At 45.3% G+C, this 26,212-nt stretch overlaps 1 protein-coding gene across 2 annotated transcripts in view; it reads right to left on the reverse strand.

The window, feature by feature from the left end:
- Positions 1 to 1,711: 1,711 nt before the first annotated feature.
- Positions 1,712 to 26,212, reverse strand: part of si:ch211-250n8.1 (uncharacterized) — a 95,701-nt gene continuing 71,200 nt past the window's right edge. For both annotated transcript variants that reach the window (XM_068058673.1, XM_068058674.1), the window contains 2 exons: positions 22,290 to 22,384; positions 1,712 to 3,921 (listed from right to left, as the gene is read on the reverse strand). In XM_068058673.1, the coding sequence (XP_067914774.1) occupies positions 3,887 to 3,921; positions 22,290 to 22,384 (130 nt within the window). In that variant the 3' untranslated portion in view covers positions 1,712 to 3,886. The remainder of the gene's footprint in view (positions 3,922 to 22,289; positions 22,385 to 26,212) is intronic.

Raw genomic sequence — 26,212 nt, forward strand, 5'->3', positions numbered from 1 at the left:
AGTAACTCACCTCCTGACTCCCCAAAGCCTGTCCACCATCTATCAACAAGGCACAAGTCAGGAATGTGATGGAATACTCTCCACATGCCTGGATGGGTGCAGCTCCAACAACACTCAAGGAACTCAAGGGGTGGCACGGTGGCGCAGTGGTTAGCACCGCAGCCTCACAGCTCCAGCGACCCGGGTTCAATTCTGGGTACTGCCTGTGTGGAGTTTGCAAGTTCTCCCTGTGTCTGTGTGGGTTTCCTCCGGGTGCTCCGGTTTCCTCCCACATGCCAAAAGACTTGCAGGTTGATAGGTAAATTGGCCATTATAAATTGCCCCTAGTATAGGTAGGTGGTAGGGAAATATAGGGACAGGTGGGGATGTGGTAGGAATATGGGATTAGTGTAGGATTAGTATAAATGGGTGGTTGATGGTCGGCACAGACTCGGTGGGCCGAAGGGCCTGTTTCAGTGCTGTATCTCTAACTAACTAACTAACTCGACACCATCCAGGACAAAGCAGCCCGCTTGATTGGCACCCCATCCACAAACATTCACTCCCTTCATCACTGACGCACAGCGGCAACAGTGTGTACCATCTACAAAATGCACTGCAGCAACGCTTCAACAAAAGCTTCTTAGGCTCCACCTTCCAAACCCACGACTTCTACCACCTAGGAGGACAAGGGCAGCAGATGCATGGGAACACCAGCACCTGCAAGTTCCCCTCCAAGCCACACACCATCCTGACTTGGAACTATATCGCCGTTCCTTCACTGTCGCCTGGTCAAAATCCTGGAACTCCCTTCCTAACAGCACTGTGGGTGTACCGACCCCACATGGACTTCAGTGGTTCAAGCAGGCAGCTCACCACCACCTTCTCAAGGGCAATTAGGGATGGGCAATAAATGCTGGCCTGGCCAGCAACGCCCACATCCCCATGAAGGAATCAAAAAAGGGTGGGGGTAAGTGCGTGGCAATTCAGTGAACTCAGATTTTATGGCTGAATCACGAGTACAATACTGTAGGAGAGATATGGTTTCCAATTATGATGTACTCCCAATATTAGTTAGGGGAAGAACTGTTCCTCAACTAGTTCCAATAATGAGTCTTAAAGCTGCAGAGTGCCTGTCGCCATGGTGTACAGTCACATTTAACTGCTCCCAGGTTCCAATTTGTGTTCTTAAAATGTTTCCAACCAGATCTTGGCTGCTCCAACACATGCCGCATCACTACTGGGACATTGCACTCCAGGTCCCTATATTTTACTGTTAGCCATGGATCAGTGCCATCACTTTTACGTCAGAAGGCGTGGGTTCACTCCAGTAATCTAGGCTGGCATTCCAGGGCCGTACTGAGGGATTGCTGCACTGTCAGAAGTGCTGTCTTTCAGATGGGATGCTAAACCGAGGCCCTGTCTGCTCGCTCAGGTGGATGTAAAAGCTTCCATGCCACTATTTCAAAAAAGAGAAAGAGGGTTATCGCAGCGTCCTGACTAATATTTATCCCTCAGCTAACATCACTAAAGCACATTATCTGGTTATTATCTCATTGCTGTTTGTGGGAGCTTGCTGTGCACAAATTGGTTGCTGTGTTCAATGCATTACAACAGTGATTACACTTTAAAAGTGCTTCATTGGCTGCAATGTGCTCTGGGATGTCCTGAAAGCTGCAATATAAATACAAGATCTTTATTACACACAAACACATTTCTGCTGTTTTCCACCATTTATTGAAGATTATTTTAGCTGACAGCCTACAATCATTGCATAAAACTGTGCGTACCCAAACACACCAGATTTCCAACGTATACAGTAACTTAGGACTCGCACCCGCACACCCAAACCCTTCATACTTTGCATAACCCGAGTCTTTTATCAACAGAAGCACACCAGTAAACAAAGTATTTATTGCATAGAATAATCCTTAAATTCCCCTTTCCCCAGCCTTTACAGAAAACAGCAGCAGAAATTTGTTCAATGGCATTTGCATGCCAGTCATCATGGGTATGCAAAATGGTTCATTTTGCCAACTTTCTCCATCTTCTACCCAAATGAGCCAACACATGCTAGAGGAACAGTTCCACAAACATTGGCTGATGCCTGCTGTCATACCCAAGGGCCCAGTGTTTCCTATCCATTCACTTTCATAAACAGAAATACACTGACTGGTGAGCACAGAAGACAAGAACCCTAACTCCTTGAGCATATAATGCATCACAGCTGAGCCTGATCCTATCACCAACATGCACAAGCCCTACCAAGGTGGATAGTGAACAGGAGAGCATTAATTTCTTTGAGGCTAATTTGTATCTTAACTGTTTACTGCCTTGGTTCAATCACCCTTAATCTCCTTGCCTAACAAAAATCTATCAATCTGAGTTTTGAAATTTTCCACTGACCCCAATCTCAACAGTTTGAGGGAGAGAGTTCCAGATTTCCACTACCCTTTGTGTGAAGAAGTGCTTCCTGACATTAGCCCTGTATGGCCCAGCTCTCATTTTAAGATTATGTCCCCTTGTTCTGGACACCCTCACCAGAGGAAACAGTTTCTTTCTATCTACCCTATCAAATGCTTTAATCATTTTAAACACCTCAATTAGATCATCTTGTAATCTTCTACACTCAAGGGAATACAAGCTGTCTTCACAATTTAACCCTTTAAGTCCCATATCATTCTTGTGAATCTGCGTGCACCCCCGTCAAGGCCAGTAAGTGTCCAGAACTGAATGCAGTGATCCCAATGGGGTCGAACCAAAGCTCTCTACAGCTGAAGCATCACTTCCTCCCTTTTGTATTCCAGTCCTCTTAAGCTAAAGGACAACATTCCATTAGTTTAAAAAAATTTTTGTACTTGCACCTGTTTTAGGTGAGACAAACTGTTATACCTTAATCGAGATCAGTCAACTCAGCACAAATTGGAACCCAGCAATGCTTTTACTTGCTGCACCCTCAGGCTGTGCTCTGAATGGTGACTTGCCATTTTATTTTTCTTCACAGCTGCTACCATTATGGGAGGTGTTACTTGGTCCCTGTGCACTGACGAAAGATGCAGAGGAAGTGGGCTCCCTTTGTGCAGGGGCAATACTATTTGGGGTGCCGTACTCAGGTTTTCAGGACAGGGAAGGGAAATACTGCTCTCCCATAGCTCCCAGGCTGCCCCGGAGCATCCCCTTGTCTGGTGGAACACTACAACCCCCACTCCCCACAATTGTTTTCAGTAGTATATAATAGTAGCTCTCTGAAATTTCCACATGACCAATTGAAGTGTGAGAAACAGTACCAAATAATACAGACATAGGCTCTATCCTTCCAAATTGGTGCACCTGCAGAGAACATTTTGAACTGTAGAACACTAGAAAACAGTACTGGCAGATACAGGTCTGTCATTGGTAGGGGTGGCAGCAAGTTGAGGAGATGTGTTAAGAACATTATATGATGTTAGTACAAATACACTAAATAATCCTGGTAATAACAGCAACTGGAAATAGTGCAAAGTTGCTTCCTGGCCATTGTTCTGAGGTAGAGAGAGAGAGAGAGACCAGTGTCCGAGCCGACTCCAACACCAGTGCTCCACTGGATGAATGAAACAATTCTGATAACTTGGAGACCACCTTTCTGCTGCTCCAGTAGAATCTAGGGAATTCCTTTTTATTGGGAAAATCTTGCCAAGTGAACATCGCACTTAGAAATGTTTACAGCTGCCCCTCAGCCTTGCCCTTCTATTGCTCGTGATGGATCCTCCAAGTCAGATATATCCTTGGTTGTTAATGTCCAATGGTGAATTTGAGGAGTCTCCATCTTTCCATTGCACATTTGGACAATCTCTGCAGCATAAATCGGATCAGATGAGGTAACTGTGCGACAGGGTCACGTGACCAGCCGACCGCCTCCATTATCCCGTCACACGAACCACTCAGTGTGTCGGAATCCTGCAACTGAAAGATCAGAAGGATAAAGTGTCATCAAGAATATACAGGGTTGCATCTCATTGATATACAGGGAGGATTACATGTGAGCTGACCTCCAACATTACCGTACAACTTTCACAAACCTATGGATAAGCACTTCTGTGCAGTTCACAAGCCAGTGATATTCAAAGGTTGAAAGCTAAGTGAAGTTGAGAAGTATTTAAAAGTTTTATCGTCCTCCATAAAAATGAAGCCTCCTTGCTGGGCAGCAGTTGCACAGAATCTACTCAACCTCAAGTACTTTTCCATTGTTCACCTATGACCCTTGGGCAGCGAGCATTCGATGGGAGGAGGAGCATATCATAGAATGATAGGGCACAGAGGAGGGCAATCGGCCCATTGTTCCTCTGGCATCTCTTTGGTAGAGCTATCCATTTAATCCCACTCTACTGCTCTCTCCATACAGCTGTGTAAATCTTTTCTGTTCACCTATATATCCAGTTCCCTTTTGAAATTTATTATTAAATCTGCTTCCTCCACTCTTTCAGGCTGTGCATTCCAGATCATCATAACGCGATGTGTTAAAACAGTGTTTCTTCATGTTGCCTCTAGTTTTTTTTCAAACCAACTTAAATCTCTGTTTTCTGATTACTGACCCTTCTGCCACTGGAAACTGTTTTCTTTTGATTTACTCTTTCAAACCTCTTCATAATTTTAAACATCTCTATCAAATCTCCCTTTAACCTTCTCTGCTCCAAGGAGAACAATCGCAACTTCTCCAGTCTCTTCACATAACTGAAGTCTGTGGCCCTGGTACCATTCTAGTAAATCTCTTCTGCAACCTCGCTAAGGCTTTCTTTCTAAAGTGCGGTGCACAGAATTGAACATAATACTCCAGCTCCAGCTCTGGTGAAGCAGGCTCGAAGGGCCAAATGGCCTCTACATCTGCTCCTGTTTATGCTCGCTCTTAGGTCTGAAGCCTAACCAGTGTTTCATGTAAATTTAACATAACTTCCTTACTTTTGTACTCTATTCTTCTATTAATAACTGACCTTTCAGCAGCCTTCTCATTATGTTCTGCCACCTTCAAAGGTTGGTATACATATATCCTGAGGTATCTGTTCCTCCATCCCCTTTAAAATTGAGTCACTTAGTTGTCAGATCATTAATATATATCAAAAAGAGCAGTGGTCTAAATACCGAACCCTTGGAAACACCACTGTGCACTTCCCTCCTGTCTGAAAAGTAACTATTCACCACGACTCACTGCTTTCTACCCCGTAGAAAATTTGTATCCCTATTGTCTGTCACTGTATCTTTAATCCCATTGGTTCTTTTGCCAATCAGCTTAAATTGGTGTCCTCTCGTTCTCGATCCTTCTCCCAATTGCAAATGCTTTGCATATTCAGATCTAGTGACTTTAGCTTTGACTTTTGTTACTCGCTCTGCCCCTTCCTGATCCACTCTGCTTCTTTTTATCCAAAACCATGCTCTACTCTAGGGCCTTGGCATTTCCCTCGCTGCTCTTGAATTTTACATTTCCTGAATTCTCCCAACTTCGCTTTATTGGTTTAAAGCCCTGTCCACTTAATTATGTGGTTCTTTGTCAGAAGGTCCATTTGCACAATATCAACAGCTCTACCCCCATCAACCCTCTGTTACTTCAAAGAACTCAAATCAAGTTAATCAAACATGATTTGCCTTTAACAAATCCATGCTGACTTTCATTTATTAACCCATTCTTTTCCAAATGCCAATTAATCTTCTCCCAGTTTATTGTCACTAAAGGTTTCACCACCACCATTAGCCTGCCTGGGCTGTAGTTGGCAGGTTTAACCCTCTCCCCTTTTTTTAAAAGGTTGTAAAATTTGCCATCCTCATGTCCACTGGCACCACCCCAATATCCAAGGAGGATTGGAAAGTACAGGCCAGAGCCTCCACAATTTCCACCTTACTTCCCTCAGAAACCTAAGATGTATCTGAACCAGACGGGGTGGCCTTTATACGTTAATGAATGCCAATCTTTGATGTACCTGCTCTTTATTTTTACAGTGATTACTGACAACGCAGCCGGCAGCTTACGTCATCTGACTGCACCAATCTGCGCACATGGGTTCCTGCCTTCTGCGCATGCGCTGTGTTCCGCAGTGCCAGGACTGGTTGGCGCATGCGTAGATGACATCATCGTGTAACGCGGGCAGATGGTGGGGGGATCCGGGCCAGAGCGAGCAGGGATCTGGGGAGGGGGGGCCTGGGGAGCGGATGGGGGGTGGGTAGAGAGTGGGTGCAGGGAGAGCGCGGCCGAAGACCATGCTGGTGACGGGTGTGCTCTCCTCCTTCCCCCGCCACCCGCTCCCAACCCCCGCCTGCTCGCTCACCGCCCCCCCCCCCCCCCCCCGCCCGCTCGCTCACAGCCCCCGGCCCACTCACTCACCTCACCCCCCCGGAAGACTGCTGGGTCACCCGCCCACCCGCTCTCTCCCCGGCCCACTCCCTACCTCTCCTCCGGCCACTGTGTGCTGCCATGTGTTTAGGTTGCCATCGTGTGATTATTTGAACAGCGCCATCTTTAATCCTGGCAGCTGCCTGATGTCGCAGAGTGTGACATTTTAGTGGCACAAGCTGCATTTGCACATGTGCCATTGCAGCACCACCTAGTGGTGCCATTATCAGCAAACGCAGCCTAATTTTTACCCTGCTACTGTCTCCTGCTTTACAGCTACATTGACAGCATCCTCTTCTCTCATGAAGACAGATGTTCCTTTGGGATGGATTCCACTTAAACTGGGCTGAGACCAGTATCCTGGCAAATCAAATTACTAAGGCAGTGGACAGGGCTTTAAACTAATAAAGCAGGGTTGGGAGAATTCAGGAAATGTAAAATTCAAGAGTAGCTAGCGAAATGCCAAGGCCTTGGAGTAGAGCATGGTTTTAGGTAAAAGGAAGCAGCGTGGATCAGGAAGGGGCAGAGCGAGTAACAAAGGGATAATTAGCCAAAGGTCAAAACTAAAGGCACTAGATCTGAATATGCATTTGCAATTGGCAGAAGGATCCAGAACGTGAGGACACCGATTTAAGCAAAAGAAGCAATGGCGACACGAGGAAAAACTTTTTTACGCAGCGAGTGGTCAGGATCTGGAATGCTCTGCCTGAGATTGTAGTGGAGGCAGATTCAATCGAGGTCTTCAAAAGAGAATTGGATATTTATCTGAAGAGAAAACATTTGCAGCAATTCGGGGAAAAGGTGGGGGAGTGGGACTAGGTGAGTTGCTCTTGCAGACAGCTGGTACAGACACAACGGGCTGAATAGTCTCCTTCTGTGCTGTAACCATTCTATGAAATTAGATGAATTAGTAGCACAGGTAAAAATGATTACGTTTGATCTAATAGCCATTATGGGGACGTGGTTCAAAGTGACCATGGTTGGGAACTAAATATTCCAGAATACTTAACTTTTAGAAGAGACAGGAAAAATGGAAAAGGAGAAGGGCTAACCCTGATAAAAAAGGATGGTATAAAGACAGTAGAGAGAAAGGATCTTAGCTCAGAAAATCAAGAAGTAGAATCAGTTTGGGTGGAACTAAGAAATGGCAGGGGTAGAAAACACTGGAGGGAGTTGATTCTAGGCCCCCTAACAGTAGATGTAGTGTAGGGCCGAGGATTGCATTTACTGAATGAGCCATCAGCAGAAATTCATCGGTACTCCCTTACTTACTGATTTATAAAATTCTTACATGGGCAAGAGAGCAAGGAAGAATTTGTATTTGCAGAGTAGCTTATCTTATTTCTTAAAAACATCTAAAAAAAATGCTTTATCTCGAGTGAATTACATTGGGCATTTCAGTTTGCTTTGGGTTTCTGCACCACGGGAAATGAATGTCGAGAATGACTAAACTGTGACAGGCGCAATAACTTAGGGCTCTGCAAGTAGCCACACAATGAAAGCAATGTTTCAGTTCTAACTTGCGTATCAACAGATAAAATGATGGAACAACAATTTCTTGACCTAAATGAGACCTTAGGTTAAAATATTATCGGTGAATCCCAGAGTTACACTGGAAGGGGACCAGATTCCACTGTTTCCTCAAATCCCCCTCTCAAAATGGATGTCTCACTGATGAAAATGGCTTGAACTGGGGGCCACATTTGGGTAAATGGAATAGGGTTAACCATACCCCACAGAAAGGGTTGGGAGTACAGACCTGATCTTGTGTTAAGATACATTTTTGGGTTACAATTTGGACGGCCTTCCAATGTCCCTGCAGGGAACATTCATACTTTGTTTCATGAACATGAGATTTTTTTTTAAAACTGCATTTATACAGCCCCTTTCATGACTGCCAGACATCTCAAAGTGCTTTACAGTCAATGAAGTACTTTTTATGTGTAATCCCTGTTGTAATGTAGGAAATGCACGCTCAATTTGCACACAGCAAACAGCAATGTGATGATGACCAGATAAACCGTTTTGTGATATTGATTGAGGGATAAATATTGGTCAGGATACTGGGAATAACTTCCCCTTGTCATACGATCTTGTTTTTCAAAAAAACTAGGAGGTCTGTGTGCCTTTAAGTCTGATAAAAAAGACTGAAGAGTGACTGAATGTTGACCTTTGGTGTTTGGAGTGCAGGCTGCAAGGCGATTTGTATCCAAGCAACAGGAAGATTTTACAACAGTCTTATTACTTCTGTGGAAAGATTTTAGTTTCAGATCTGCAGAGGGAAACAGAACAGCTAGCAGTGGCTGGAGCTTTGGTTTGCTGACAGACCAGAGGAAAAGACCATTCTCTCTGAAAATGAGCTTTGCCTTTCAGAGGAAAAAGTGCTACATTTAAGGTGAGGTTTTAACCTGTCTGAAGAGAGAGGAAAAGACCCAGAAAAAAAGAGTAACTACATTCTGTGGAGAAACACTCCTTTGCTGAGAGGAAGCCTGCACTGTTGAAAAATTTCCTATTGTCTCCAATCTCTGCCTCAAGAGTAAGTCCTGTGGGCTTTTGTATTTTTGGAAGTTTCTGTTAGACGGTACTAAAATTTAAATAGACCAGGTTGCTACAACCTGTTGCTGAAAGATCTGTATGATGCCTGCTGCAGACGAACTACCTTGAATGCCTATCCACCATAGACTGTTGATTAATTTCACCTGTAGAGACATCAAGTGGCATCTGACTATTCGGCTCTGAGACACCTCACTGAATCGGAAAATACCACCAGAAGTTACAACCCAGTTATTTTATTATTCCTAAGAAACTGCTATAAAGTCAATATTTCCGTTTTCCCCGGTTAACCGTTGGTAATTGAATGTATATGTGTGCATGAGGGTTAGGAATATTAAGGAGTTATAAAATCTTTTCATAATTATATATTCATCTCATTATTGTTTAAAACTTGGTTTATTAATAAATAGTTATTTTTGTTGTTGTTTAAAGAAAGCTGGTTTGGCGTGCTTTATTCTGGGGATAAATAAAGTAATTAATTTGGCTATTTTTCCAGTAGGTGGGAAACTACTAATATGCTGTGACCTGTGGAGTAACGGGACTGAATTAACAGTGCATTACTCCAGTCTTGGTTGCAACACCCTGCTCTTCTTCAAAATAGTGCCACGGGATCTTTTACATCCACCAGAGCAGGCAGATGGGGCCTCGGTTTATCATCTCATCCAAATGACAGCAGCTCTGACAATGCAGCACTCCCTCAGTACCGCACTGGAGTGTCAGCTTAGATTTCTGTGCCAATTAGTCAATAAATCCAATAATGAATTCAGCAGAAACATTGTTACCTAGTGAGTGGTTAAAACATGGAATGGTTGAAGCAAATAGCATAGATCACTAAAACAGAGATTATCCAATCATTATCACATTGATGTTTGTGGGATCTTACCATGCACAAATTGGCCTACATTACAACAGTGACCACAAACATAGTCAATTGACTGTAAAGCACTTTGGGACATCCTGAGCTTGTGAAAGACATTCTATAAATGCAAGTCTTTCTTTAGTGAGTTTGTTGAGCTCTTGGCACTGTTTATTGCCGGTATCTCCTCAGCACCAGTACATGCCGATGATGTGTGAGGTGCAAAGAACCTTGCAACTAGTGGTGAAGGAATGGGAGCAACATAGGTCCTCGGGCTTTACTCATGTGAGTGGGATTCCCATGTGCAACACTACCAGGCTGTAGTAACAGTGGAACATTTCCACATGTGTGTTCAGTTCAGACCCTGCCAGATAGGGCTGATAGTATAGGAACAGGAGTTGGCCATTTAGTCCTTGGAGCATATTCCACCATTCAATGAGAAGATGGCTGATCTGCAACCTAACTCCATAAACCCACCTTTCCCTCATATCCCTCAACATCTTTGGTTAACAAAAGTCTATCAATCTTAGTTTTAAAAATAACAATTGATTGTTGGCATCAATTGCTGTTTTTTGGAAGAGAGTTCCAAACTTCTACTATCCTTTATGAGTGAAAAAGAATTTCCTAATTACACTCCTGAAAGATCTAGCTCTAATTTTTAGACTATGCCCCCTAGTCCTAGACTCCCCAACTAGCAGAAATATTTTCTCCCAATCTATCCTATCTGTTCCCCTGAATATCTTAAAAACGTTGATCAAAACATCCTTAATCTTCTAAATTCCAGGGAACACAACCATAGTTTGTTTAATCTCTCTTCGTAGCTTAACCCTTAAGAGTCCAGATATCATTCTGGTAAATCTAAGCTGCAACCCTCCAAGGCCAATATATCCTTCTCAGGTATGGTGGCCAGAGCTGCTAACAGTACTCCAGATATGGTCTAACTAGGGCTTTGTACAGTTGAAACATGATTTCTATCCTTTGGATTCTAGTAGGGGAGGCAGTGGTGAAGTGATAATGTCACTGGATGCCTAGGCTAATGTTCTGGGGACATGGGTTCAAATCCCCCACAGCAGATGGTGAAATTTAAATTCAATTAAAAGCTAGTCTAATGGTCATCATGAAACCATTGTTGACTGCTGTAAAAACCCATCTGGTTCACTAATGTCCTACATGTGCAGATCCACAGCAACATGGTTGCCTCTTAAATGGCCTAACAAGCCATTCCTGCTCAGTTGTATTAAACTGCTACAAAGTGAAAGAAGAGGAATGAAACTGGACGGACCACCTGGCATCAAACTAGGCAATGGAAATGACAATGGCAAATCTGGCAAAGTCCTCCTTACTAGCATCTGGGGGCTGGTGCCAAAATTGGGAGAGCTGACATAGTCATAGTCATGGAATCATACCTTACAGACAATGTCCTTGACATCATCACCCTATCACCCATGTCAGTGGGACAGGACATATCCACCAGAGGTGGTGGCACACTGGTATACAGACAGGAGGGAGTTGCCCTGGTAGTCCTCAACATTGAGTGCGTACCCCATGAAGTCTCATGACATCAGGTCAAATATAGGCAAGGAAACCTCCTGCTGATTACCACCTATCGTTCCCCCTCAGCTGATGAATCAGTGCTTCTCCATGCTGAACACCAATTGGAAGGAGTAGCAAAGGCACAGTGAGGGACTTCAATGTCCATCACCAAGAGTAGCTCTGTAGCACCACTACTGGCCAAGTCCTGAAGGACATAGCGGCTAGGCTGGGTCTGCAGCAGGTGGAGAGGAAAAAACCTACTTGACCTTGTACCCACCAATCTACCTGCCGCAGATGCATCTGTTAATGACAGTATTGGTAGGGGAGGCGGTGGCGTAGTGGTATTGTCACTGGATACTAACCCAGAGACCCAGGGTATTGCTCTGGGGACATGGGTTCAAATCCCACCCACAACAGAAGGTGGAATTTGAATTCAATTAATAAATCTGGAATTAAAAAGCTAGTCTAATGATGGCCATGATTCCATTGTCGATTGTTGTAAAACCCCATCTGGTTCACTAATGTCCTTTAGGGAAGGAAATCTGCTGTACTTACTTGGTCTGGCCTACATCTGACTCTAGACCCACAGCAATGTGGTTGACTCTTAAATGCCCTCTGAAATGGCCTAGCAAGCCACTCAGTTGTACCTAACCGCAAAAAAGTCAATAAAAAAGAATGAAACCGGACGGACCACCTGGCATCGACCTAGGCACCGGAAACAACAACGACAAACCCAGCCCTGTCGACACTGCAAAGTCCTCCTTACTAACATCTGGGGCCTCGTGCCAAAGTAAGGAGAGCTTTCCCACAGACTAGTCAAGCAACAGCCTGACGCAGTCATACCTGACAAACAATGTCCCAGACTCTGCCATCACCATCCCCAGGTATGTCCTGTCCCACCGGCAGGACAGACCCAGCAGAGGTAGCGGCACAGTGGTATACAGTAGGGAGGGAGTTGCCTTTGGAGTCCTCAACATCGACTCTGGACCTCATGAAGTGTCATGGCATCAGGTCAAACATGGACAAGGAAACCTCCTCCTGATTACAACCTACCGCCCTCCCTCAGCTGATGAGTTAGTACTCCTCCATGTTGAACAGCACTTGGAGAAACCAGTGAGGGTGGCAAGAGCACAGAATGTACTCTGGGTGGGGGACTTCAATGTCCATCACGAAGAGAGGCTCAGTAGCACCATTACTGACCGAGTTGGCCGAGTCCTAAAGGACATATCTGCTAGACTGGGTATGCGGCAGATGGTGAGGGAACCAACAAGAGGGGAAAACATGCTTGACCTCGTCCTCACCAATCTGCCTGCCGCAGATGTATCTGTCCATGACAGTATTGGTAGGAGTGACCACCGCACAGTCGTTGCAGAGAAGAAGTCCCGCCTTCACATTGAGGGATACCCTCCTTTGTGTTGTGTGGCACTACCACCGTGCTAAATGGTATAGATTTCGAACAGATCTAGCAATGTAAAACTGGGCATCCACGAGGCGCTGTGGGCCATCAGCAGCAGCAGAATTGTACTCAACCACAATCTGTAACCTCATGGTCCGGCACATCCCCCACTCTATCATTACCATCAAGCCAGGAGACCAACCCTGGTTCAATGAAGAGTGCAGCAGGGCATGCCAGGAGCAGCACCAGACATATCTCAAAATGAGGTGTCAACCTGGTGAAGCTACAACAGAGTACTGTCTGCGTGTCAAACTGAGTAAGCAGCATGCAATAGACAGAGCTAAGAGATCCCATAACCAACGGATCAGATCTAAGCTCAGCAGTCCTGCCACATCCAGCCGTGAATGGTGGTGGACAATTAAACAACTAACTAGAGGAGGTGGCTCCACAAATATCCCCATCCTCAATGATGGGGGAAGCCCAGCACATTAGTGCGAAAGACAAGGCTAAAGCATTTGCAACAATCTTCAGCCAGAAGTGCCGAGTTGATGATCCATCTTGGCCTCCTCCTGAAGTCCCCAGCATCACAGATGCCAGTTTTCAGCCAATTTCATTCACTCCGCATGATATCAAGAAACGACTGAAGGCACTAGATACTACAAAGGTTATGGGCCCTGACAATATTCCGGCAATAGTACTGAAGACCTGTGCTCCTGAACTTGCCGCACCCCTAGCTAAGCTGTTCCAGTACAGCTACAACACTGGCATCTACCAGGCAATGTGGAAAATTGCCCAGGTATGTCCTGTACACAAAAAGCAGGACAGGTCCAACCCGGACAATTACCACCCCATCAGCCTTCTCTCAATCATGAGTAAAATGATGGAAGGTGTCATTAACAGTGCCATCAAGCGGTACTTGCTTAGCAATAACCTGCTCAGTGACGCTCAGCTTGGGTTCCACCAGGGCCACTCAGCTCCTGACCTCATTACAGCCGTGGTTCAAACATGGACAAAAGAGCTGAACTCAAGAGGTGAGGTGAAAGTGACTGCCTTTGACATCAAGGCAGCATTTGACCGAGTATGGCATCAAGGAGACCTAGCAAAACTAACGTCAATGGGAATCAGGGGGAGAACCCTCCGCTGGCTGGAGTCATACCTAGCACAAAGGAAGATGGTTGTGGTTGTAGGAGGTCAATCATCTGAGCTCCAGGACATCACTGCAGGAGTTCCTCAGGGTAGTGTCCTAGGTCCAACCATAGTCAGCTGCTTCATCAATGACCTTCCTTCAATCATAAGGTCAGAAGTGGGGATGTTCGCTGATGATTGCACAATGTTCAGCACCATTCGTGACTCCTCAGATACTGAAGCAGTCTGTGTAGAAATGCAGCAAGACTTGGACAATATCCAAGCTTGGGCTGATAAGTGGCAAGTAACATTCGCGCCACACAGGTGCCAGGCAATGACCATCTCCAACAAGACAGAATCTAACCATCTCCCCTTGACATTTAATGGCATTACCATCACTGAATCCCCCACTATCAACATCCTAGGGGCTACCATTGACCAGAAACTGAACTGGAATAGCCATATAAATAGTGTGGCTACAAGAACAGGTCAGAGGCTAGGAATCCTGAGGCAAGTAACTCACCTCCCGACTCCCCAAAGCCTGTCCACCATCTACAAGGCACAAGTCAGGAGTGTGATGGACTACTCTGCACTTGCTCCAACAACACTCAAGAAGCTCGACACCATCCAGGACAAAGCAGCCTGCTTGATTAGCACGCCATCAAAAACATTCACTCCCTCCACCACTGACACACAGTGGTAGCAGTGTGTACCATCTACAAGATGCACTGCAGCAAAGCAACAAGGCTCCTTAGACAGCACCTTCCAAACCCACAACCTCTACCAACTAGAAGGACAAGGGCAGCAAATGCATGGAAACACCACCACCTGCAAGTTCTTCTCCAAGTCACACACCATCCTGACTTGGAACTATATCGCCGTTCTTTCACTGTCGCTGGGTCAAAATCCTGGAACCTCCTTCCTCACAGCACTGTGGGTGTACCTACCCCACATGGACTTCAGCGGTTCAAGAAGGCAGCTCACCACCACCTTCTCAAGGGCAATTTGGGATGGGCAATAAATGCTGGCCTGGCCAGCGATGCCCACATCCCATGAATGAATGAAAAAAAAAAGGAGTGACCACCGCACAGTCCTTGTGGAGACAAAGTACTATCTTCTCATTGAGGATACCACAATTGTGTTGTGTGGCACTACCACTGTGCTAAATGAGATAGATCCAGCAACTCAAAACTGGGCATCCATGAGGCACTGTGGGCCATCAGCAGCAGCAGAATTGTATTCAACCACAATCTGTAACCTCATGGTCCGGCATATGCCCCACTCTACCATTATCATCAAGTTGGGGCAACCAACCCTGGTTCAATGAAGAGTGCAGGAGGGCATGCAGACCAGGCAGCACCAGGCATAGCTCAAAATGAGGTGTCAGCCTGGTGAAGCTACAACAGAGGACTACATGCATGCCAACAGCAGAAGCAGCACATGATAGACAGGGCTAAGTGATCCCACAACCAACGGATCAGATTTAAATGCTACCATCCTGCCACATCCAGTCATGAATGGTGATGGACAATTAAATAACTAACACAGGAGGAGGCTGCTCCACAAATATACCCATCCTCAACGATAGAAAGCCCAGCACATCAGTGCAAAAGACAAGGCTGAATTATTTGCATCCATCTTCAGCCAGAAGTGTCGAGTGGATGTTCCATCTTGGCCTCCTCCTGAGGTCCCCAGCATCACAGATGCCAGTCTTCAGCCTATTCGATTCACTCCACGTGATATCAAAAAACGGCTGAGGCATACTGCAAAGACTATGGGCCCTGACAACATTCCGGCAACAGCACTGAAGACTTGTGCTCCAGAACTGGCTGCATCCCTAGCCAAGTTGTTCCAATACAGCTACAACACTGGCATCTACTCGGCAATGCGGAAAATTGCCCAAGTATGTCCTGTACACAAAAAGCAGGACAAGTCCAACATGGCCAATTACCACCGTAACAGTCTACTGTCGATCATCAGTAAAATGATGGAAGGGGTCGCTGACAGTGCTATCAAGCGGCACTTGCTCAGCCACAACCTGCTCACTGATGCTCAGTTTGGGTTCCGCCAGAGCCACTTGGCTCCTGACCTCATTACAGCCTTTGTCCAAATATCCTCACTTCTGACCTTATGATGGAGGGAAAGTCATTGAAGAAGCAGCTGAAGATGGTTGAGTCTGGGACACTACCCTGAGGAACTCCTGCAGTGATGTCCTGGGAGTGAGATGATTGACCTCCAACAACCACAACCATCTTCCTTTGCGCTAGGTATGACTCCAGCCAGCGGAGAGTTTTCCCCCTGATTCCCATTAACTCCAGTTTTGCTGGGGCTCCTTGATGCCATACTCGGTCAAATGCTGACTTGATGTCAAGGGCAGTCATTCTCACCTCACCTCTTGAATTCAGCTCTGTTGGCCATGTTTAAACGAAGGCTGTAATGAGGTCAGGAGCTGAGTGGCCCTGGCGGAACCCAAACTGAGCATCACTGAGCAGGTTATTGCTAAGCAAGTGCCACTTGATAGCACTGTCGACGACACCTTCCATCACTTTACTGATGATTGAGAATAGACTGATGGGGTGGTAATTGGCCAAGTTGGACTTGTCCTGCTTTTTGTGTACAGGACATACCTGGGAAATTTTCCACATTGCCAGGTAGATGTCAGTGTTGTAGCTGTACTGGAACAGCTTGGCTAGGGGAATGGCAATTTCTGGAGCACAAGTCTTCAGTACTATTGCCGGAATATTGTCAGGGCCCATAGCCTTTGCAGTATCTAGTGCCTTCAGTCGTTTCTTGATATCACGCGGAGTGAATGAAATTGGCTGAAGAATGGCATCTGTGATGCGGGGGACTTCAGGAGGAGGCCGAGATGGATCATCCACTCAATACTCCTCATCTTTTGCACTGATGTGCTGGGCTCCCCCATCATTGAGGATGGGGATATTTGTGGAGCCACCTCCTCCAGTTAGTTGATTAATTGGCCACCACCATTCATGACTGGATGTTTTTTTTAAATTCGTATGTGGGATGTGGGCATCACTGACTAGGCCAGCATTTATTGCCTATCCCTAATTGCCTTTGAACTGAATGGTTTGCTAGGCCATTTAGGAGTCAACCACATTGCTTTGGGTCTGGAGCAGATGTAGGCCAGACCAAGTAAGGACAGCAGATTTCCTAAAGGACATTAGTGAACCAGATGGGTTTTTACAACAATCGACAATGATCATCATTAGACCAGTTTTTAATTCCAGATTTATTAATAGAATTCAAATTCCACCTTCTGCCGTGGTGGGATTTGAACCCATGTCCCCGGAGACTCTGGATCTCTGGGTTACTAGTCCGTGACATTACCACTACACTACCGCCTCCCCTCAATGCAATTTGTTCCTTATACTCCATGCACTTGTATAAAGAACGTTTATTTGGGCCAAACCACCTAACCTGTCCTTCTGCTCTCATGTTTTATTCACACATTTCCTATTTCTCTTTCCTGGTTTACTTACTTTACATCTTTTAGTTTTCCCTTTACCTGCAACTTCTGACAATCACTACTCTTCCCTGTTGTTTGTTTTCAAACTACTATCCATGCTACCTTTTCCACTTGACCCTTTCCCCCACACCACTTACTAGTTTAAAGTCTTTGTGACTGCGACTGCCCTATTTATTCTTTCTGCTTTCCACTCAGACCCTGGTCCCATCCTAGTTCAGGTGGAACCCTTCCCAACAGTACAGTTCCTACCTGTCCAAATACTAGCACCAGTGCCCAATGAAAAGGAACCCCTCTTTCCCACATCACTCCTTCAACCATATGTTCACCTCCCTAATCTGGTTATCCCTATGCAAATTTGCAGATGGTTCAAGTAATAATCCGGAGATTAGAACCTTTGAGGTCCTGTCATTCTGCTTCTAGTTCCTGGTATCCTCCAAACAGGACCTCTTGTCTACTCTTACCTATATTGTTGGTTCCAACATGAGTTTCAATGACTGGTTCCTCCCCCTCCCTCGCCTTTCAAACCAGTTCGTGATGTCCCTCACTCTGGCATCAGGTAGGCAAACAAACTAGTCGGGACTCTCGATCATGCTTCGAAAGGATGCTGTCTGTCCCCCTAATTATTGAATCACTTACAACTACCACATTACACTTTCTTTCCTGCTTCTTCACCACCTCCTCTCTTTGGACAGTTTCCTGCTCCAAGGTGCCATGGTCCACATACAGGCTGTCCTTCCAACAATTTTTATCTTTATCCTCACATGTAGCAAGTTCATTGCACCTGTTGGATAGCATTAGTTTCTGCGGTTCCTGATTCTCTAACTTAGCTGGGTTCCCCTTACACCGTACACTATTGGTCACATCAACCTCATTCTGAACCTGTACCTCTCTACGAGGTGTCTGAAGCAAACTGACCACGTATTCCACTCCTTCCCTTATGTGTCTGAGTGTCTCCAACTCGCACTCCAGCTCAGTGATTCCGAGCCGGAGAGATTCGAGATGGAGATATTACTGCAGGTGTGGTGGCTCGGGACAGTCTCAATGTTCACAAATTCCCTTACACTGCAGTCCAGTGTACCTGCTCTTAGTCTAAGTTAATTATATTACTTATATATAGGCTTTAGTTTGTTTTAAGTTTTTTCTTCTTTTTCTACACACTTTTCTTGCACTAAATAGTGGGCAAAAATTTTAAATATTTATTGCCTCAAGTTTCCAGTACAAGTATTGGAGGTGAATATAAAAAGCAGCAACTCTTTCCCCTTCTGTTTTAAATTCCCCACTTGGACCAAATTCCCAACTTTAGCACTCTGTTAATACTGCACTCTTCACAACCACTCTGTGCATCAAATGCACAGTATTTCTCAGTACAACAATAACTCCTTTGTCACTAAGATCGAGACCATCCCATCAGCTGTCTCTACCACGTTCCTCCTTTCTACTCGCCGACCTGCCCAAACTTCCTCTAAAGCTCCTCCCAGCCCTAGCCCTGAACTCACATCTTTCTCCAGCTTCTCTCCTATCTCCCCTCATGCCCTCTGAGCTCACCTAGTCTATGAGACCCACCTACTGTTCTCTCGATCCTATTCCCACTAAACTGCTGACCACCCAACTTCCACATCTGGTTCCCATGTTAGCTGATATTATGAACGGTTCTCTCGCTGCAGGTGTTGTCCCTCTCTCCTTTAAATCTGCAGTTGTCACAACTCTTTTCAAAAAGCCAACCCTTGACCCCAACATCCTCGCAAACTACAACATCATTTCCAACCTCCCTTACCTCTCCAAAGTCCTTGAACGTAATGTCGCCTCCCAAATCCATTCCCATCTTTTCCAGAACTCCATGTTTGAATCCCTCCAATCATGTTTCCGTCCCTGCCACAGTACCGAAACAGCTCTTAAAGTCACAAATAAGATCTTATGTGGCTGTGTCAAAGATAAACTTTCTCTTCTCGTCCTGTCTGCAGCCTTTGACGACTGACCACACTACCGTCCTCCAATACCTCTCCACTGTCGCCCAGCGGGGTGGGACTGCTCTCACCTGCTTCCATTCTTACATACGAACATACGAATTAGGAGCAGAAGTAGGCCATTCGGCCCCTCGATCCTGCTCCACCACTCAAGATCATGGCTGATCTGTTTGTGTTTCGAATTCCACACTCCCACTTACCCCGGTAACCTTTGATTCCCTTGCCTAACAAGAATCTAGCTACCTCCGCCTGAAAAATATTCAATGATGCCGCCTCCACCACCTTCTGAGGCAGAGCGTTCCAAAGTCGTACAACCCTCAGAGAAAACATTTCTCCTCTTCTCGGTCCTGAAAGGGTCTCCCCTACTTTTAGCAGGCTCGAAGGGCCGAGTGGCCTACTCCTGCTCCTAATTCGTAAAACAGTGCCCCCTAGTTCTGGACTCCCCCACAAGCGGAAACATAATTTCCACATCCACCTTGTCAAGACCGTTCAGGGCCGTATAAACTTCAATCAAGTCTCCCCTCCCTCTTCTAAACTCCAGTGAAAACAAGCCCAGTCTGTCCAACCTTTCCTCATAAGATAACACACTCATTCCAGGTATCAATCTAGTAAACCTCTTCTGAACCGTCTCCAACACATTTACATCCTTCCTTAAATAAAGAGACCAAAATTGCACACAGTATTCCAGATGTGGTCTCACCAATGCCCTGTATAACTGAAGCATAACATCCTTACTTTTATTTTAAATTCCTCTCGTAATAAAAGATAGCATTCCCATTAGCCTTCCTTATTACTTGCTGTACCTGCATACTAACTTTTTGTGACTCACGTATAAGAACACTTAGATCCCTCTGCACCTCGGAATTCTGCAGTCATTCTCCGTTTAAGTAATAATCTTTTTTATTTTTCCTGCCAAAGTGAACAACTTCACATTTTCCCACATTATACACCATCTGCCAGATTTATGCCCACTCACTCAACCTATCTATGTCGGCCTGCAACCTCCTTATGTCCTCTTCACAACATACTTTCCTACTTATCTTTGTGTCATCTGCAAATTTAGCTACCATGCTATCGCTCCCCCCATCTAAGTCATTGAAATAAATTGTAAAAAGTTGAGGCCCCAGCAGAGACCCCTGCAGGACTCCACTCGTCACATCCTGCCAATCAGAAAAGGACCCATTTATGTATTCTCTGTTTTCTACCTGCCAGTCAATCTTCTATCCATGCTAATATGTTACCCCTACACCATGAGCTCCTACTTTGCACAACATTTTATGTGGCACCTTGTCAAATCCTTCTGGAAATCCAAGTACAGTACGTCAACGGGCTCCCCTTTATCCACAGCACTTATCGATCTAATCGTATCCAGAGTACCACTTGCAAAATGGCTTCTCGTCCAGCTCCCACACCATTACCTCTGATGTCCCCCAAGGATCTATCCTTGGCCCCCTCCCATTTCTCGTTACATGCTGCCCCTCTGCGGTGCCAACCAAAAACACAGCATTAGGTTTTCACATGCAAGCAGACAACACCCAACTTTACCTCACCACCGCCTCTCTCGACCTCCACTGTCTCTAAATTATCAGTCTGCCTGTCTGACATCCAGTATTGGATGAGCATAAATTTCCTCCAATTAAATATTGGGAAGACTGAAGCCATTGTTTTCGTTTCCCGTTCCAAACTCTGTCCCAGAGCTATTGATTCCATCCCTCTCCCTGGCAACAGTCTGAGATTAACCCAGTCTGCTCGCAACTTTGGTGTCACATTTGACCCTGACATGCGCTTCCAACCTCATATTTGCACCATCACTAAGACTGCCCATTTCCACCTCCGTAATATCGCCTGACTTTGTTACCTCTAGACTTGTCTATTCCAACACACCCCTGCCTGGTACCCCACATTCTACCCTCCGTAAACTAGAGATCATCCAAAACACTGCTGCCCATGTCTTAACTCGTACCAAGTCCCGTTCACCTATCACCCAGTGCTCCCCATACCTAGAGTACTGCGCACAGTTTTGGTCTCCTTATTTAAGGAGGGATATACTTGCATTGGAGGCAGTTCAGAGAAGGTTCACTAGATTGATTCATGGGATGAAGGGGCTGTCTTATGAGGAAAGGTTGAGCAGCTTGGGCCTATACTCATTGGAGTTTAGCAGAATGAGAGGTGATCTTATTGAAACATATAAGATTTTGAGGGGCTTGACAAGGTAGATGCTGAGAGGAATGGGGGAATCTAGAACTAGGGAGCATAATTTCAGAATAAGAGGTTTCCCATTTAAGGCGGAAATGAGGAGGACTTTCTTCTCCCAGAGAGTTGCGAATCTTGGAATTCTCTACCCCAGAGAGCAGTGGAGGCTGGGTCATTACATATATTCAAGGTTGAGTTAGACAGATTTTTGATCTACAAGAGAGTAAAAGGTTATGGGGGCCGGCAGGAAAGTGGAGTTGAGGCCACAATCAGATCAGTCATGATCTTACTGGATAGTGGAGCAGGCTGGAGGGGCTGAATGGCCTACTCCTGCTCCTATTTCTTATGTTCTTATGACCTACATTGGCTCCTGGTCAACAATGCCTTGATTTTAAAATTCTCATTCTTGTTTTCAAATCCCCCCCATGGCCTCGCCCCTCCCTATCTCTGTAAACTCCTCCAGCTGCACAACCCTCCGAGATATCTGTGCTCCTCTAATTCTGGCCTTTTGAGCATCCCCGATTTTAATCGCCCCACCATTGATGGCCGTGCCTTCAGTTGCCTCGGCCCTAAGCTCTGGGAAGTCCTTCCTACACCTCTCTACTCTACTTTCCTTCATTAAGACACTCCTTAAAACCTACCTCTTTGACCAAGCTTTTGTTCATTTGACCTGTTGTTTCCTTGTGTGGCTCAGTGTCCTATTTTGTTTTATAATGCTCCTGTAAAGCACCTTGTGAGGTTTTATTACATTAAAGGCACTATATAAGTTGTTGTTTTTTTCAGTATGTGAAGAATGAAGAAAATTTCTTTCCTCTGTGTGTACAGATCCCGAAACACTTACTTACCTATTCTCAGGATAATTTCATTAGCCTCCTCAACCGAAGTGGACTCGTACACCAAGCATTCAAAAGATGTTGTTTGAGGAGTTTCTGGGGAGTTCCTGAAATAAAGCAACCTTCTTTTAACACGCAAGAAGTTCATGCAAGGATTTCAAATACTGCATTGCAGCCAAGTTAAAGTACAATGCTAATACTGTGAAAAGAGAATCATTAGTTTAATCCCAATCTGGATTAAGAAATATTCCTTGGTTCTGTGTATATTTGCTAATTCTTTTTGAAATAATTAAATTATATTTAAATTATTCTCAAATTGCTGCCAGTGAGAGCCTGGATTATGTGCTCAAGACTCTGGAATGGGGCTCAAACCTGTTGTATAATCTTTTTCTAGATTAATACAAATGGAGCTGAAGGGCAGGCATAGAGGTTGAACACAGAACTTTAATGGAGACATGCTTCAGCTTACATGTTCTAACTGTGCAAGAGAACTGAATCACGTGATACTGCATCACATCATGCGATGACATATATATTAGCATAAATTATATTTAACATATTAACAAATACAAAATCACAACATCTGCCTTTCCTTAAATGACAACCCCACATAGTATAACATTAATATGTACATGAATAAGTAACCCTTATGAGATGAGAAATTTGTCAACTATAACAATATTTACATAAAACATTTAACTGTAACAAAAATATTTGAAACATTCTGCATCAAGGTGTTGTCTACATTTGGAACTGTGCAGCTTATTGGCTGACTGGACCAGACCTTGTGATAACAACATGTGGGTGTGTTCTCAAACTGTCCATTCTCTCCTCCTGAAGACTACGTTTGGGAAGATTGCCCTCAGTTGTCAGTATGTTGCTTGTTGTCTCTTCATCTGCAAAACATGCGTGGGTAGATTTAGGCGATGCTAGTTGGTGGCTAGCAGAGAGTCCCCTCAGGTGAGATCGGTTCCTTCGTAGTTCATTTGGTGTTGTCACCTCACACGAATGTGGTTCTTTGCATCTTGGACACCTCTGCTGGTATTAATCCCTGTTCTTGCGGGTGTAGAACCCGCACCTTTTGATTAACGTATAGTGGTGGTATTTCTGCACCCGCAAGCACATCATGTGCACCTTTCATCTTGCTTCTGATGTAACCGGTCTATGATCAAGGATGGCTTGGTGAGATGATGGCTTGGTAATGTGGTTCTTATCGGTCAACCAAACAGAATTTCAGCAGGTATAAAAGCAAAATACTACAGATATCACAGTTGAGCCTGTGGAATTCGCTACCACAGAACGCAGTTGAGGCCAAAACATTGTATGTATTCAAGAAGGAGTTAGATATAACTCTTGGGGCGAAAGGGATCAAAGGATATGGGAGGAAAGCAGGAACAGGTTACTGAGTTGGATGATCAGCCATGATCATAATGAATGGCGGAGCAGGCTCGAAGGGTCGAATGGCCTACTCCTGCTCCTATTTTCTATGTTTCTATGCAATACCCGTTCCGTTATCCAGTCTGTCTACTGTTGAAATATATCCTGGATGACTGACAACCCAAATGGTAAACGGAAGAAACAGTACCTGCCAAAAGGAGTTCTGAACATTGTTAGCTCTTGTGACTCTCTTGACAAGTGTACATTTTTTGTGTCTAATTTGGAAAAGGTTTAAACTCCAGCAAAAGTTGGGTTTAACTCCTCTAGCATTGTTATCTTATGAGAGCATCTCTTTAAGGCTTTGTTTGGCCTCCTTGGGTCTAAACATAGCCGAATTGAACTGCCCTTCTCGATTGCAGTAGTGATGGAACTGCAACAGTTCCGTGTGATGTTGCACTCATTAAATGATGCCTTGTTTTTCCATTCCATCTTCAACTTTTCTTGATTGTGCACGCTGCATTTTCACGGCAGGTCGATTGACGCTGTTGCATCTTCATTAAGGAGCATCCCCATGGAAATTCCCAACGTTGTCAAACCGATCCTGGTGCAACCTCTGGCAGTCTTGTACCGATCCAATGGGTGTGCACCTGTTTTGACTGCTGTGGTTTTCTGATTGGGTCAGCTCATGGATGGTGACCATGTTAAGTTTGTTGCACACCAGCAGCCCTGCTACTGCTGGTCCTGACACATCCACTATGTAGAATATCTGAGTGGACCATGTTGACTCTTTGTACCCATATTCCAGGTCTAGGGAACCTAAGTGCTTTATTGTCAACCCATTGTATGCCATAAGCTTCACGCTTGTGTGTTGGACCACAGACTTCCATGCCTCGTGGTACATGTCTTTGAGAATGCAAAAAGGTAGAATGTTGGCCTTATTGGGCTGACGATCTGCAGTGTTGCAAAAGCTTCTGTTTTTTTTTAAACAGAGTGGACCTGTTCCGCTAAGGTGATCGTGTGAAATAGCTGTTTAGCTGTAGTGTCTTCACCTCGATCCACCCCATCCATTTTAGTCAGGCATTCCCCCCATTTTTTGGATGGGTCTATACTATGTCTCACCTCCCTTCGCTTCTGGGTGGCGTACGTCTGCAGCTTGAGCGCTGCCCGCTCTGGCTTCTCCCTGTTTTCTACTACTACTTCTGCAAAGTTTGGCTCAGCACCGCGTGTTTGCATATGCCGGGCACCTATAGTTTGTGAGACCCCACAGTTACTGTACACCTTGTTCTACCTGGGTGTCTTGGATATTGTACTGACAGGCGTTTCAGACCCTAAGGCTTGCAAACAAAGTTTCCGTGCAATAGTTGCCTCGTATCTGCGCCCATCCTTTCGGGTTTCCCAGGAGGTCTTTCTGGAACGCCTCAGTAGCAGTGGAGGCGATAACCAACTCCATAATTCATTCTGAGAGGTCAGCATCAGAGAAGTCGCATTCTTTTGCTTGCTCTCTGCATCGGTTAACACAGTCGTCCAAGCTCTCATTGGTTTTCTGTCTATACTGCATGAGTTCCAGGTGATGTACTCCGAAATTAACTTTAATCTTAAACTGATTTTCTAATGTTGCCTATAGCTTTGATGGATCCTTCTGGTCAGCATCAGATAAACTAGAGATACTGATTCTGTGCAGACATTCTTTTCCTATGACAATCCTAATTTTCTATCGCTTGCTTCTCTGAAACCACAACCTCATGGTCTAGGAAGCATCGTTCAATCCTTGGCTTAAACAGTTTGAACTCGCCTGGGACATCAGATGTTTTCCGGTCCATCTCTGGAAATCTGGCTTAGCCTTTTACTCTTTTTTCCCCCCAGAGGAGCAAACCTTGCTTTAAAAGTCGCAGCAGGCTATGATGTCTGCAGAGCTGAGCAGGAGTCACACCCTGAGCTGTGTTCCTGTTGTTCTGAGCTTGTAGGCGGGAGGGGCCCTGGTGTCGGGGACAGCTAATGTTTTAGTTTTAGTTTTAGAGATACAGCACTGAAACAGGCCCTTCGGCCCACCGAGTCTGTGCCGACCATCAACCACCCATTTACACTAATCCTACACTAATTCCATATTCCTACCACATCCCCACCTGTCCCTATATTTCCCTACCACCTACCTATACTAGGGGCAATTTATAAAGGCCAATTTACCTATCAACCAGCAAGTCTTTGGCGGTGGGAGGAAACCGGAGCACCCGGAGGAAACCCACGCAGACACAGGGAGAACTTGCAAACTCCACACAGGCAGTACCCAGAATTGAACCCGGGTCGCTGGAGCTGTGAGGCTGCGGTGCTAACCACTGCGCCACCCCACGTGTGGCAACAGTGGGAAGGAATCTGCGCCAAAACACGACGCTGCACTGATCTCTGGGGCTGAAACCACTGTTGATTTTTGTCTTGCTGGCTCAGGGCAAATTGCCTTCAATCTCTACTCACACCGTTGCCCTCCCGATAGGAGAGCTATGACCTGGTCACAGCGCTTCAGGTAGGTCTTCTGACTTGAATTGTCGTTTTCAGCTGCTGAT

This window comes from Heterodontus francisci, chromosome 26 (genome assembly GCF_036365525.1).
Source record: "Heterodontus francisci isolate sHetFra1 chromosome 26, sHetFra1.hap1, whole genome shotgun sequence".
NCBI lineage: Eukaryota > Metazoa > Chordata > Chondrichthyes > Heterodontiformes > Heterodontidae > Heterodontus > Heterodontus francisci.